Source organism: Bombus terrestris, chromosome 7 (genome assembly GCF_910591885.1).
Source record: "Bombus terrestris chromosome 7, iyBomTerr1.2, whole genome shotgun sequence".
NCBI classification, from domain to species: domain Eukaryota; kingdom Metazoa; phylum Arthropoda; class Insecta; order Hymenoptera; family Apidae; genus Bombus; species Bombus terrestris.
The window spans coordinates 23,327,198-23,343,340 of NC_063275.1; the positions used below are offsets into that span (position 1 = coordinate 23,327,198).

Genomic DNA, 16,143 nt, shown 5'->3' on the forward strand with positions numbered 1-16,143 from the left:
ATCAGAGTTATTCTTCTCTTAAATTCGTGAATATTGAATTATTTCAGCTGAAAGTACGGAAAAATCATCAACGAGTAAACCCAAGAGAACGGGCCCAAATCCGTTGGATCAATTTCTTAAAAACGACGATGATTAGAAGTATATGTGATATGAATGTGTGTTCGCCATTTTATCCATATGTTGTAGTGATCATTCATCTAACATGTGGATCGTAACGACGGAACTTTCAAAAGAAAGCCAATTACTGTGTTAAAAAAATTTTATTTGTATTTTTATATCCGGTGATAAATATCACTCATATCATTTTATTTTTAATATGGATCATATTTCTGTACCTCACAGATATTGATAATTCGATAGTGTAGTTTAGCATAATGATGATATATATAGTTATAAGAATAAAAAGTAACAAAGTATTACGGGCATACAGTCGTGTACATATTTAAAAAATTTTTTTCTTGTTTAAGTGCTATGTACTGCTTTCTCATGACAAAGATAGATGCAGACACGTAAAATTGAATGTACAATTGCCGAATGTGTTATTAAACTCGCTAAATGTCTCGCTCTTTGTTCCATGAGTACTACAAACAATTGTTTAATTTAGGTTTAATTAAATTTAATTCGTACAGCTTTTAAGATTTCTACCATAATTATGAACTATATGACACTATCGATTCATAAATCATTGTAAAGTTAAAAATTGTTCGCTGAAATAAATTTTGTTTTAACAAGGTATGCTTCAAAAGTACCATATAATAGTTATTTTTAGTCCAAAAAATATTTTTATCTATAATTTACTGGCAGTAATTACTACCTTGTGTTGTTTCCTATTGTATTTATGTGAAATTTAAATAAGGATATTAAAAAATTCCAATATACAATAACATTTGAATCCCTTAGTTGTCAAAAGAATTAAGTCTTACTCCGCTTGTCAATTATGGACCTCATTTGTAAAATTAAAATAAGGAATATGTATAAAATTTCGTCTTTTCCTTCATAAATATCAAGGATTGATTAAAATATAATACATAAATAATTGAACAGAAGGAAAGCTGTCAGTTCTGAAAATATAAGGCTTAAATCAGAAGACTGTTTCCATTTGTACAAAATTTATATACATGTATATATATGTATAATGTATATATAAATATATATATAAGTATATATATACATATATATGTGTGTGTATAAATATAAGAAAATCTTACATCTTATTCCAATAGTTTGCATAAATTAAAGTCCCAATTTTAACTTAAAATCTTATAATTATCGATGAAGTCAGATATCATGTGGTTTATCAAAATTCTGAAAGATGAGAAAATATGAACGATAAAGAGCAGTCTATGCTTATATAAACAAAATATATCCTAGAATACACGATCTTGGTAACCACTATCAGCCATACTAGAACTAGGTTTTGCTGGCCCTCCAGGTACTTGATGATGTGGATGACGTATATGACCAGGACGTCTTGGTGGGGCTAGGTACTCGAACATGCTCTGCGTATGTTGCGCTAACATTTTGCTGAGATCACAAGGCATCGGATCGGTCCAGAAAAAGTCATGATTTAACGCAGAATCGGAATCGAATCTTTTAGATGGATCAAGAATTAAAAGTCTATCCAACAAGTCACAGGCATAAGGATCCTTTAAATATGGTTTTAATCTGTCCTTAACCTGGGCAGGAATGTTCACTTTGAATACATTGTTTATAGATGTTACATATTTTACTGAAAATGAAAATAGTAATTACCTTCCGTTTTTGGCCTTTGGGTAAGTCCATTTTGTTAAATAATTCTAAATTTTCTACTCCAGGCCATACCTCTGTCGTAATAGAACCACACAACTGTGAAATCAATATGAGCTGTTGTTGCTCTGTATTTCCCTGCATTATGGGTGATCTACAAAATTAAATAACATAAAAGGATGTCAACAGACTAATAAATATTAGTAGAAGTATCGTTTAAAAATGCAAACCTGGTCCACATTTCAGCCATAATACACCCTGCACCCCATAAATCTACAGGGGGACCGTAGTTTCTATCACCGAGCAAAAGTTCAGGTGGTCTATACCAAAGGGTAACAACTCTGTTTGTATAACGGTTTGGCTGACCATTTTTATTTGCACTAAATGCACGAGCTAAACCAAAGTCAGCTAATTTCAATATACCATTTTTGGTGATTAAAACATTTGCAGCCTTCATATCTCTATGTAAAATCTATTAAAAAGATGTAGAAATTAATATATACTTACTTACAATATAGAATTTTTTTTTCATTAATTATACAATTTAAATGTGCTTACTTTATTGCTATGAATATAATAAAGACCATTTAACAACTGTTGCATAACTTTTTTAATTTCTCCTAAGCTAAATTTGACATTCACATTTGACAATAATCCAGCCAAGTCATGTTCACAAAAGTCAAATACAAGATAGAATGTAGAACGATAACGATTATATTGAGTTGCTAAAATAAAATTTTCACAGAATTATTTATTTATATATTATCTATATTACACAATAATATCAAATATCTACCTCTAGTCCTACATATTTCTATTAAATTCACTACATTTTCATGTTTCAATAACTGCAGTATCCTTATCTCTCTTAAAGCAGTTATAGGGAACTGTAAACAAAAAAAAATTATTAATGTAATGTTATTACATTTATGTGCAAAGAATTGAAACGACGTCTTAGATTGTATATTTGCACATCTTTCATTAATTTTCATTAAGGTATATACTACATATTTTAATTTAACCTATTAACCCCTTAACCTATGATTTACGTTCGACAATTTTCGAGAAGCCGAAAAAATCGTACTACGGGCTATGCCCGTAGTTGCAGGTTAAGGGGTTAAGGACCAATATTGAGATAATGTAATGTGTCATTAGAAACTTTTTTTCAATCCATTTTTACTATCAATCTTTATTTTCTAACGTTAGTGTTTAACGTATCTATAAAAGGGAATTTCAAAGATTCACTTAATATATTTTTTCGTCATTATTTCTTCTATTTCTTTGTCATGTAAATTGTAGAATATTATAAAATTCTTTACAGAAAATGAACTAAAACTATAATAAAATATTCTTTTTATACTATAATAATAAAACATTGTTCTGTATAATATTTAATATACTTGTGTAAATAGACGAAATGGAAAAAAAATGGAAAGATATACGTTAAACGATCAAATATTTGAATGTATACATACCCCTTCCTTTTCATTGTCCATCAACACTTTTTTCATAGCTACGAATTTTTTAGTACAATTCTTATCCCTAGCCTTGAACACCTCCCTACAGAACGTTCATGAAAAAATAACAAACATTTTTCATTCGTATACGATTATAACCTAAAAGTGAGTGAAAATTTTCTATCAATCTTACCCGAAGGTGCCCTGGCCAATTTTCGCAACTTTTTCATATTTCGAGGATTCGTCGCAATGGGGAAAATCAAATTCTTCGATGTATTTCTCTTTTTCTTTCGTGTTCATCTTCGATATTCATGTAGTAAATATGTAGAACTTCTGCAACAAAATGACATGGTAGTGAAGAACGCGATTAACCGCAAAATATTTGACAGAATATTAGTATACCTAACATCAAACTAAAAAAATTGATCTCGATCCGCGCGCCACCTGGCGGAACTAGACGGCAGATAGCCTCACGCTTTCGTAGTAAGAACGGTCGTCGCATATTTATGCCTTTTGAACAACAAACAATCGAACGTTTGTTAGTATCGCATCGTTGATCTCCGCCGAATTTCGCAGCGGACGCGTTGGACAAAATGCGCGAGAAGATTACGACTCGTAATATCGCGTAATCATGATATATCCTGACCGGTGTTCGAGAACCGAAATAATGCGAGGTACGTACATATGTATGTACGAAGTACGATCAATAAATTATTGAGAAAGTCTTGTCTAGAATACATATTTGATATAATACTTCAAGCTTAAAAGACACTTGATTTAAAATATTTTCATGTATTTCGAATTTTCTTTAAATACATATGCTGCATACAAACGTACTTGCTAACCAAGTATATGTTACTCTTAGTATCTAAAAGTAAGTCGTACTTAGGGTACATACGAAGATGCGCTAAATGACAGTTAACAAGGTGTGTTCGATCAATGTTTTACAAAAATTTAAAACATATCATTTCGCAATGACACGTTTTCTATTGTATCTTATCAATTGTTATACGTGTTCTCATTAATTAATCGATTATGCGGCATTCCACTCCCTAACGTAATTTTTTTCAGTTGAATGTTTGGATTCCTACTTTTGAACTGTACTAGGATTACACGTTTATTTTTGGCTTTCACATTTTAATTTTATTTCAGGTACTAGGTTCGCGTTTCAAATGTTTAGCGAAATATTTCATTCACCAATCCATATGTGATTACATATTAAATTTAAGGTTAAACAGAATTAACTATGAGATACATGTTTTACTACTAAATGTTGTACACACAATTTTAAAGATATTTCCGACAGAAAGTTATATAATAATTTATTATCGAATACGCAATAGATTTTAAAGTATCATATACAGGATATGTAACGAAATAGAACCAGTATTTAAATATTGAAGATACCGTAAAAGGATTAGTAATTGCTATGCAAGGAGTATCCATTGTATTGACCTTGAAATTGTTGTGTACTTTGTCAGCAATACATACATTAAGGGAAGAGTATTTAATGTCCTTTTTGTTTGCTGACTTCTTTTGTCTTGTTTACTTTAAATTTTATTACTTGAAAAAATGCCAAATATCATAAAAAAAATTACACAGAAACAATAAACTTTTGTACACAGAAAGCATGATCATAACAATATTAAATATGATATATTAATGTAATATTTTTTTCTTACATACAACTACTACTTTAAATAATGTTTATGTTTATATTTACTTTGCCTCTTTGTTTGACCTTTTTTACATAAAACATTAATGGATTAAAGGTGAACAAGTATGAAAGATTAAACATGTCCCATGGCTGGAGGCAGGGGCAACAACAGTCAAAGTGGAAATTTAGACAGAATACATCAATGGCTATGTTGCCATCAACTTTATGCTTCTGTCAAGCCTGAACCTCCTTCCAGTGAAACATTTAAAAAACATCAACATATAGAAAAGAGCCGAATTGTTGCAAAAAGTCTTAATGATCTGCAAGATAATATTTTGAGGTAAATAAATAGTTTCCTATCTAATTCACAGATTATTAATTAAGACAAAAAATAATTTAACGAATAATTAACTTAAAATAATGCTAATATTATTTGTTAATGTTTTCATATAATACATGAGATAACAAATATAAATATCTTCATAAAAATCCTTGCATGATATAATTGAGCAGTTTCAGTGAATTACTTTGTGCTATATATTTTAATTTATGTAATTGATATGTATAATATCGAGTATTGGAACAACTAGTAAATTGTACAAAATTATGGAACATTTGAAAATTCTAATTTAGAAATTACTTTTAGCAAGATTTATTTTATTATATCATATTTGTTGCATCTGTATAAAAATTGTCTGTATAATTTGTTATTGAATTGTAACCAATGAGAATGTATTTGTATAAAGCAATTTATGTGTACAAAATATAAGCTCATAAGTACATAAACTGAATAGAGTGTTTTATTGTAGCATATTTACGGACTCTTTGTATTGTGATCTTAACATAGTACATGGACATAATATAATACGAACAAACCAATGTATTGTTAAAACAAGAGCTCCACACTTTTACAAGGTTCTCAAGCCTTATTTTGTATACATTAACAATCATATTGATTGCATCATTGATAAACTGGAAATTTTTCATCATATAGAAGGCTTTGTGAGGTACTGCCATATCTCTAATCACTTATATAGAAGCAGTATCTATGAGAACTATATATTTATTATTTACATATTGCAGGCTATACCTACAATATGGACTCTTGTTTAATTCAGGAACATTTGTGAAAATTACATTCATTAAGATTTTTAAATATGTGAAATAATTAAGATATTATTTTTTATATCACTCAAACAAATGCAAGTTTTCCTGAATTAACATTTTCGAAGTTCCATGTATTCTTTTATATAAATTACAAAATGTTTATTTGCATGCATTTTGTGTAAATTATGTATTAAAAATATTTCTTTAATAAAATATCATATATTGTTTCAACCATCAAGAAATTGTGTTTTATATATATTGTTATCTAGATGTAATCTCGTAATACTGCAATTGAATCGAAGTTCCCTTTAATCAATGATTTAAAAAGTTATAGATAATCATTATTAATAATGCTATAAAATTTGTACAATAAGTTATTCTCTTTATTTTCTTGTGTTTTTATTTCTACACACATCTAGTGTCTTTAAATATTACTCTGTACAATAAAATATACATTATACTATTTAATGGTATATGTTACGACAATCAGCATGTAACACTTAATTTCTCACTTTCGAAATAAATGTCATAGAATGCACACGATAGAACAATGTATATTAGATATGTCTTTCTCTCTTTCCATGTGTATTGTATATTTGTTAATATTGCTTTATAAATTTTCAGGCTTTTATACGGCAATTCAAACTTTTTGAAAGAAGAACGATTATTGGTAGAACATATTTTGCGTACTTATACCTCAAATCTTGTGAATGCACCGTCTGATAATAAAGTTTTAGACATCAATAAAAGGTTACAATTTATAATTATAGTATTTTAAAGTTTTGATATTATATATATATATATATATATGTATTTTCTACTTTAATATAAAATAGATGCTACTATTTTTAATAATTATATTTGAATAATGATAAAGCATATATATATATATTTATTTATTTATTAATTTACTATATATGTAATTATATTTATGAATATTTATCTTTATGTCAAAGATATGTGGATTGCACAATACCAGACTGTCATTCAAAAAGCATTGAAAGTATAAGAAATGTAAGAGAATATGCTACTGTGGATATAAGTCCCACTATATCCGATATGGCTGATTCTGGATTAGAAACAGGTTCTGTAAGTCCACACGAAAATACTACATCTGAAAATTCGAGTACTGATTTTGAGGAACTACAAGTCACAGAATATGCTTCTGGGAATGATGATTTGGATAAGATACGCGCCAGTAGACGCGTACACAACAAAGATCAAAAAGTAGTTTCAAAAAATGAACGCTATAATTTGACTAATAATTATAACAGCCATATAAAAAATCTGGTAGAATCAGGATTAATGGAATGTGGTTCAAATGATAATAGTGCAACAAGTTGTTCTTTTGATGCAGAACAACCACAATTAGATTCGTCCAGTTCATCTACAGATAATGCTCAAAAGGCGAAGTCAAATACAGATGAAATTTTTCAATATGAAAACCAAGTACTTAGCGATCCATTTTACGAGTCAGACTGTGGAAGTGATGAAAATGAATCGTTTGAATTTATTAATGTTGGTAATGCGTCTTCTCTAAATACCAATGTAGAACAGAGTTGCGTGAAGGAAGAAACTACGGAAAAATCGGAAGACGAGAAAATATGTCATTCCAGTTATTCACAAGCTGAAAATGTTCCATCAGAAAATGCAAATCACGAAGTATCACACGATACACGCAACCAAAAAAGTTCCTGTAATACAAGTAATTATTACTTTATTGATGCATCAACCCTCAATGATGAAATAGAAGTTCCAACTTGCAATGTAGTAAAAACTAAATACAATGAAAAATCACATCCATATGTTTCTTATTCTTCTAAATACACTGCAAGTACATCTAACGATTTCGCCGACGAGCAATATTACAAGTTCACACCTCTTAAGACAACTAATTTGCAAACTGGACACGAACGAATTGCAGAGTTTGAAAAAGAGTTGAAACTTACAGAATATCTAGAACCACTTACGGACACGCGAAGAATAAGAAGAACCGATTCAGTGTCAGAAGACAAAATCAACGTTGAAACAAATAAAGAATCTTTAGCCGTAGAAATTAAGGAGGCGGACAGTGGTGAAAGCGCGCATCCTTCTCCTTGTCCTGACAATAATAAAAATATAAATAACGATCGACACGTCGTAACACGAATAAGTAACGATAACGATAACGCAAATGCGATAATAGTGGCTAAAAAAGAAACAATCGAAGAAACGAACGATAAAAACACAAATAAAACGGATGATACACGACGACCTTCGCTTATTAGGAGGAATACGTTTGAGCTGGACTCAAACGACGAAAAGCTTTCAGTGCTACGGCAGGAATATGAACGACGACAAGGTAATCTCGTATTCCAGAATGCTATACCTCAATATTCAGGACATCGTGTTGATGGCGATTCATGTTTTAATCCACCGGACGAATCTTCAATTCCGATAAGCAACGTATTAAATAAATTTCCAATTGATGTTCAAATTCCAACTAGTAGTCAGTATCATACAATACCATATCTTCCACGAGATAATGGAAAATATGAAAGTAATCAGACACCATCAGAAAATAATAATTCTTTGCAAAGTAAAACTAACGTAATTTATCCGGTAACCAAAAGTGCTAGCGATGAAGTAGTTACGGATTATCATGCAGAACTGGATAATGATTCGAGCAATTGTAGTAGTAGTTTACCTGTTACATTAAGTTGCATTCTAGAAAAAGATAGCAGAACAGATACGATAAAAAAGACTAAGTGTGATGAAACTATGCCTATTATTTCCGGTGGAGTTAGCACTTCGGACTATTCTAAGCCTACCGATAGCCCCACTGTGCGCCGAAAAACAGAATCGACACCGATCGTTTCTGGTGGCTCTGTTATTATGAACGAGCCCGAGGTGAAGATGAGACCCACGAGAATGTCTTCGTCTATGACTGCATGGGTGGTTGATATGAGTGACTGTAACAAAAATGAATCCAAACTATCGAATAATTCTCATGCAGGTATGTCTCAAAGTTTTTCAAATTCAGAATGCATAAAGAAACCGGTAAGGAAAACAAGTGGTCATGAAAAGCATGGCAGCTTAGGATTTTTCGTTAATTTGAAAGATATGGATCGCAAACCTATTTCGCTGCAGCAAAGTTATTCAACAGATAAGAAAGAACAGAATGGATGTAGTAAATCTTATTGTGAATTTTACGTTGATATATCTGGTACAAGTAATGCACCAAAAAATAAGAAAATAGAAGTAGAAGAACCTACTGTCAAACCTGAAAAGTTTAATGAAAGCGGCGACAAGAAAAACATTTTTTCTATGTTCATTGATTTAAGCGATCCACCAAAGAACAGAGAAAATATTGTACCACCTTCACATAGGAGAAGCTTTTCCGCATTCTCTGACAAACAGATAGAAACAAAGTTGGATGATACTAATTCTAGCGAAAATAGTATCACGACGAGAGAAGATCAATCATCGAGTGAACAGAAATGTGTCAGAGAAAAAGCGAAACCGAGCGTCTTCATGTATATAGAATCTGATTCTCCGGTGGTAAGAAGGAGAACTTTGTCCTCATCACGGCCGGCGTTTAAACGACATTCCTGGAATGTTGATAAAACGCAAGGCGTTAACAACAATGGGCATGTTGCGAAAGAATTAATGTTTAGGAAAGAACACAAACGCGCACACAGTCTGTCCGTAGATCGGGGAGACTTAAAGAAGTTACGAGCAAAGCCTAGTTCTTCGAGTCACTCTTTAAGTGACACAGCAAAACAAGAATCTGTTACCCAGAAAAATTCTAAACTTCTTCAAGAAGGCAATAACGGTCCAAGTAATATGGACACATCTTCAGAAGATGTTTTTGAGTTTGATGTGAGAGACACACCTCCGAACTCTCACGTTGAAGTGATCAACGAAGAACTTCGTGTCAGTGTGAAAGAACATGAGTACACGGAATTAAAAACAGAAAGAATCACGGAAAATCTTAATGCTACCGATGCTAAGACATACGAAGATGAATATTCGGAAACTTCGGCGTGGGAGAAAACATGTACAGAGAGTACTGAGGGACAAACACGCAAAAGTGAAACATTTGATATTAGTAGCGGTAGTGGTCCATCCCCTGATAGTGATAATCATGACTATGAATTATCAGAACTATTGAACGGAGAAGTGCCAAATATAAATCGACCACAAGTAGTTCCTGCTGTAGGTAGTAAAATATCAGAAACGCATAAGTCTTTAAATGAAACTATCAAAAAGATTGAAAGCGAATTGAAAAGTTCAGATTATGTAAAGCCAGAGACAGAATATGATAATCATAATATAACATCAAAAAAAAATGAAAAGACTACAGCACACAGTACGAAAACAACAACATCCAACTTCGTTCGATTGTCTGATTTGGATAAAACACCCGTGGTTTCCCATTCTACGGACATGTTGACTGTAAAAGAAGATAAAAGTACCTATCGTATGTGCAACAGTATTCCAGAAACTTCCTGGATCGAAAGTAAATTAATAATGTCTAGAACTAACGGATCCGTTAGACCACTTCCTAGAAAATTTACTTCAATCATGAGTACTTCCCTTCCATCTAAACAGAAATCTCCGCTTGAGGACTTAACAGGGGAGTATGATGGAGAAGGAATTATATCAGAATCTGATCTGAGCAGTATGCAGAGTAGCATGGGTCGTTCTGGTGCTGGTGTGTAATTTATTATATTAGAACATAGGTGCAATCAAAGTGATTACGAACCGTTAAAGTATTAATTGTTATTTCATTTTTAGAAGGAAGTACAGAAGAAACTGAAACATCTAGTTTGGCAGGAAGTAGACCATACAATAGATTGGGAGAAGATTTATTAAGAATGTTCTTAGAAGAAATCAATCCAGATGTTACAATTGACGTAGCCGGACGTCGTATAAGAGCTCATAAATGTATATTGAGTTCTCGATGTCAATATTTTGCGGCGATCCTTAGTGGTGGGTGGATCGAAAATGCAGGAAATGTTATTTCTCTGCAAGGATATTCTTACGATGCGGTACATTTTGCATTGTGCCACATATACAGCGGAGAAAGCAACATACCAGATTCCATAAGTATTGTTGAGTTAGCTACGTTAGCTGATATGTTATGCTTGGAAGGTCTTAAAGAAATTATTGGATATACGCTTAAAGTTAAATATTGCCATCTATTTCATAAAGTAAGCTCATGAGATCTGCTTTCATAACAAAATTCCCGACTAGCAATTGTTTGTTGATCATTCATATTAATTTACAGCCTTGTCAAATATGTGCTGTTGGTGTATTAGAATGTATGCCTCTGGCAGCAGCTTATGGCCTCGACGAAGTGTATCGAAAATCTCTTCGTTGGGTTACGAGACATTTCGTACGAATATGGCCATGTAAAGCATTTGCAACGCTTCCGAAAGAACTTATGGCAAAATGTTATCATCAACATATTGTACATATGGTATGTATTATATCAATTATTTGACATGTAATTTATCCTGAAATCTAAATAATTGTCTTTTCTGTATTTATCGCAAATAACAGTCCACGGATAACGTGCTTCAAACTATGATGGATTGTGATAAGCTACTCGCAACTTTGCCAAATGTTCGTTGGGCTGAACCAGTGTTTAGAATGGTTTCAAACTTGCTGGAAACTTCAGTGAAGTTTCTGTCGGATAATTTCTCAGGAGTTCTGGGAAACGAAAATTTCCAATCTCTTGGCCGAGAATTAACATGGAATATCAGTCGACTGGAGGATAATTTCTTAGCAGCTGCCGAACGTTTACCTCCTGAACAAGCATGTAAAAGTTATTCAAAATTGAATAAAATGTTAACTTCAGCACAACAAGATGAGGTTCAAGACAAAATTAAGTGGGGACCTTTGTTTGTTGATTTTTTGAAAAAAATTCAAAGTCGAGTAGAGAAATGCTTGGTTAGAGATGCGGCGCGAGCCGCCAGAACCACTACGTGGTTGAAGATGGACTTGGAGCTTCGACGCAGAATTCAAGAATTGGCTTGTCTTGTAATTTTACCTCACGAAACATCAAAACGCCAGTCAAGGCACTCTAACTTTATAAAAGTACATAATACAAATTATAATTGAACGCTTTTTACTGCTAAAAAAGTTTTCTTTTTTTTAATGTATTTATTCTTACAGGAACCTAGGCCAGCATCAAGCCGCTCAACTATTACTAACAGAAGTTTGGATTTGAAGCGTGTGAAGATGGCTATATCTGAACATAATCATAAAACTCTAAAACAAATGGCAGTAGCTCAACAACAGCAACAACAACAGCCGAAGAAAGTTTTTAATAAACCAAAAAGTGATCCATTGGAACGTAAAATGCAAAATGATAAACAAGTCACTACAGATACAACAAATAATAGGCCAAAATCATGGCCTAACAAATTAGAGGTAATTTTCTATCACTTGAATACTATCACGGTAAAGAATTTATTTCAAACATAATTTTGTAAACAGATTAAGAAAATTGTAAAAATTTCATGTTTTTCGAAATCATTCATACATTAACTTTTAGGTAAAATCGAGATATTTGGAACCTCGGAATAAATCAGTTCCAAAAGAAACTACGCAACCAGTACATCAAGAAAAGGTCATGGTACAGCAACGACGAAAAATAATGATTTCATCTTCAGATTCATCTCGCACATCTAGTCCGGCAATGAAACGGGCTACCGACAAAAAACCATTAGCTAAGATAAAGTTACCTATAAAGAAAGATGTAAAGGCACTTTCTTCTGATAGTTTAACAGAGTCGAATGCCAGCAGAACTAATACAAAAAATGATTCGATCAGTAAAAGTTGCGGTATTACGCGTCCAGAATCTCCGTCTTTTAAACAAAAAAATACGGAGATAGGCTTATCTGTAGATTCTTTAGCAGAATCGAAGAACAAGCCAACAACTGTAAAGAAGAAGGCTACTAAAATGGACACTTCGATGTCCACAGATAGTCTTATGACTGAAATAACAACAACGCCCAAATCAAACACATCAAATAAACTTTCACCGACTTTAGGGAAAACAATAAATAAAGCACAATCTTATGATAAAACAGCGAAGAAAAGCTCACCACCGATGCAGCAAAAAAATCTGCTTACAGCGACAAGAAGACCACGAAGATCATTAGAGAGTTCGACCGCAGCTAGTAGAAGCCGAGCAGCTGCTATTAGTGCTTACCATTTGCGAAGAAATCTTCTAGACGCTGCAAAAACTCCAGATATTCCAAGTAAGTCATTAAATAACGTATCGTGTAAAACGGTAACAATGCGATCGATTACACAATCGACAGTTAATCATCCTAATATAATGAGAGAGAAAAAGGAAGGAGTGCCGACTCAACAAAGCTCCGAGAGCCCTAGCAAAAGATCTTCCCCTAAATCATGTGGCACTAGTAAGATAAATAAGCCTACGGTCACTAATAAAAGGACAACTACTACAAAGACCTCTTCTGATGAGAAAATTAAAAATAAGTGCCATAATGGGGAAGTTCCAAAACAACCAACCGTAGGTTCTAGATCGGGAACGTTTTTAAAAGACGAACCTACGATTCTTAAGAAGGCAGATATTAAATCTTCACAAATTAACACTTAAATTTATGAATTGGTTGCTATGTAAGTTTTTATACGTACATAGCGCCAATAGTTTAATGATTATACATATAAAACTATCGTCTTTAATCGCAAACGTGATAACTCCAACCGCGAAATCGTATTATGTGTAAAAAAAAAAAAAAAAAAAAAATAGTTATATATAATTTTAATTTAAAGCAAGTTGCAGTTGACATTAATTATCAAAGGAAATATATTTAAAATGCATTTATTAGGTATACAGAAAAGTGCTATGATTTTGTTGTAATGTTGAAGGTAACTGTAAAATGAAATATGGCACTAGGAATATGCAAGTTAAAAATTATTGTATTTCGTTTTTTCAATTATCTTGATCTCTGACAGTGTGGAAATATGAGTTTTAGAGAATTTTCAGTGTCTTTCAAATTCAATTAAAATATTACGCAACTAGAGAATATCGGTAATCAATATCACTTTCGATCATAAATGCAGCTAGCTTAAATGTCCCACCCGATTTTCAACCAATGTACGCATTAATATGTCATAGTATTACACACTGCATATTCATAGAATGTAGATGTATCATGGCCAGTTATACAATATATTTAGATAGACCTTTCTTTCTTCCACATTAAAGAGCCATATGATCCAAAATTGTTTTGTAGAATTATTTACTAATTTGACTAGTTGCAGTATATATGTAAAGTAATTCTTTCTTACCATTTAATGTTGCCATTGTACCAACTAATTCTTATTGTAAGTAGAACTCCGTTTACCCTCCAACGATCCTTATTAATGAATTATATGTAGTTATTGTATTTATTTATTAAATTTATATCTCTATTTTGCAATGTACATTTCTATGCAATATTTATATCTAGTCATTTATATATTTTAAATATTTACTTTTATGTAATGTTAATAAATAACTCGATATAATGTTAAATCGTTTAATTCTTTAAATCATTATTTATAAAATTTGGTATAATAGTAAAAATAATAGATATTACAATTTTTATACAATCTCTCCCACATTCTACTCTGACTTTTTTAATACGTATTTATATTTAACTCTAAATATACATGACAATAATATAAATAGGTTTTACACATCTAACAATGTTCCTCGTGGCCTCGTTCTTTTCGGGTCCGCTTCAGGGGGTGGCATAGCTTTTCGTTTATTCATTCCTTTTCTTTCTAATTGTTTTTCTATTATTCGTGCATTATTAGCATATGAATCAGCAACTTCTCTCTGCAAATATAAAATATATGTTTTGAATATAAACTGCTTTTTACGAAAGAACAGAACCAATTTATATGTAGAATTTTTAATAAATTTTTTATCTCTAAATATTAGATTTATAGCGTAGCATTGCGTATTTTCATTCTGCACAATATTAGAATCTAACATAATGATTCCTTATAGCATTTCATAATTTCTTCCAATTTATTTAGTGAAATTTAGAAGCTTTTTTACCTAAATAGCAATTTTTTGCAAATAACAATGATAGTCTTTTTCTAGCAAAACAATTTATACGTAAAGACTAAAAATATATAATAAGAAAATCTGTAACTTACTGCCTCAATTTCATCTTCTTCTTCATCAATCGTAGAAACAGTAACAGAACTGAATTTTCCCATATTCTTTGTGTGTTTTGTTACCATTATTTTCTTGGGTTTTTCAATGGCTACTTGATTATATATATCCGTCATTGGACCTTCACCAGAACTTTTGATTACTGCACCTTTTACAATAAATACAACATTTGTTGCTTGGTCATGTTTATAATAGAGAAAAAGACCACATCTATAAAGATACATACATATATTAAAATTAACATCGTAATTTATAAAAATAACATAATGTAAATATCACTAATTTAACTCTTTAATTTTCAAGATTGTTTCTAAGTTTGTGATAAAAAGAGATAATGAAAAATATGTTTGAAAGTAAAACGAACTATGCCATACTTTTTACATTTTTGTCGATATTGTTTTTCAATTCCTTCGGAACGTTTTAAATATACAATTTCATCTTGCTCGCAAGTCATCTTGTGAGCATGTTTACTTCCATCGATAACTCGTGCACCATCCCTTTTCCTCAAAGGCAATTTTTCTATTGCACAATCTGCAAAGATATGTAAAAATATCTATTATGTACTTTTACTTATGATTTTTAACAAAATAAAGAATAATGTATTTAATAAGCAAAGTGAACGTAACCTAAAATCAATGTCATCTGTCCACATAAGCAATAATAAATATGTAACGGTTTCTCTTCGCTATATTCTTCTTGATCTTTTGTATCGGAACATATTATACTTCTTGAAACTACTTTCGGCATTTTCACTTGAAATTATATGTTCGACTTATAGGTTAACAGCATTTCATATTGACAATTTCTGTCTAAACTCTTGTTAATGTTTGGATCACTTTCAAACTTTCAACATTATCGATAGAATATATGTATGTAGAACGTAATTACATTCAATGGTAATTAAGTGCAACAGTCAATGTATTTATTATTTACACTGACATCGACCACTCGACTCGACGACTCGACAATACGACCAGTTAAGTTAC

General features: G+C 31.5%; 4 protein-coding genes across 11 annotated transcripts in view; 2 read left to right on the plus strand and 2 right to left on the minus strand.

Moving 5' to 3' along the window:
* Positions 1-735, plus strand: part of LOC100650646 (SPARC-related modular calcium-binding protein 2) — a 33,857-nt gene extending 33,122 nt beyond the window's left edge. For both annotated transcript variants that reach the window (XM_048407486.1, XM_012310705.3), the window contains exon 10: positions 48-735. In XM_048407486.1, coding sequence (XP_048263443.1) covers positions 48-136 — 89 coding nt within the window. In that variant the 3' untranslated portion in view covers positions 137-735. The remainder of the gene's footprint in view (positions 1-47) is intronic.
* LOC100650770 (cyclin-dependent kinase 9) lies at positions 246-3,743 on the minus strand. 4 transcript variants are annotated; one of them, XR_002307831.2, is made up of 9 exons: positions 3,397-3,593; positions 3,222-3,306; positions 2,543-2,633; positions 2,305-2,471; positions 1,977-2,218; positions 1,753-1,900; positions 1,406-1,676; positions 1,209-1,305; positions 246-1,061 (listed from the first exon to the last, which is right to left on the minus strand). XR_002307831.2 is itself a non-coding variant. In XM_048407487.1 (8 exons), exons 2-8 carry the CDS (start codon positions 3,501-3,503, stop codon positions 1,368-1,370), a joined length of 1,149 nt encoding a protein of 382 aa, XP_048263444.1. In that variant the 5' UTR covers positions 3,504-3,536; positions 3,606-3,743; the 3' UTR covers positions 246-1,367. The 4 variants fall into 4 exon arrangements, 2 of the variants coding, with proteins under 2 accessions (XP_048263444.1, XP_020719340.1); XR_002307830.2 differs by having other exon boundaries at positions 1,209-1,676; positions 3,397-3,592; XM_048407487.1 differs by adding an exon at positions 3,606-3,743 and having other exon boundaries at positions 246-1,676; positions 3,397-3,536.
* LOC100650528 lies at positions 3,740-14,506 on the plus strand. 4 transcript variants are annotated; one of them, XM_048407483.1, is made up of 10 exons: positions 3,740-3,877; positions 4,976-5,200; positions 5,670-5,867; positions 6,592-6,717; positions 6,924-10,663; positions 10,747-11,162; positions 11,240-11,431; positions 11,515-12,051; positions 12,130-12,387; positions 12,512-14,506. In XM_048407483.1, the coding sequence occupies exons 2-10, from the start codon at positions 5,007-5,009 to the stop codon at positions 13,583-13,585; spliced, it is 6,735 nt and encodes a 2,244-aa protein (XP_048263440.1). In that variant the 5' UTR covers positions 3,740-3,877; positions 4,976-5,006; the 3' UTR covers positions 13,586-14,506. The 4 variants fall into 4 exon arrangements, with proteins under 4 accessions (XP_048263440.1, XP_048263441.1, XP_048263442.1 ...); XM_048407484.1 differs by having other exon boundaries at positions 10,750-11,162; XM_020863680.2 differs by lacking the exon at positions 3,740-3,877 and adding an exon at positions 3,992-4,129.
* LOC100651161 (STING ER exit protein) lies at positions 14,497-16,124 on the minus strand. The gene is made up of 4 exons (XM_003396891.4): positions 15,784-16,124; positions 15,532-15,688; positions 15,139-15,367; positions 14,497-14,812 (listed from the first exon to the last, which is right to left on the minus strand). The coding sequence occupies exons 1-4, from the start codon at positions 15,902-15,904 to the stop codon at positions 14,666-14,668; spliced, it is 654 nt and encodes a 217-aa protein (XP_003396939.1). The 5' UTR covers positions 15,905-16,124; the 3' UTR covers positions 14,497-14,665.
* Between the last annotated feature and the right edge of the window lie 19 nt (positions 16,125-16,143).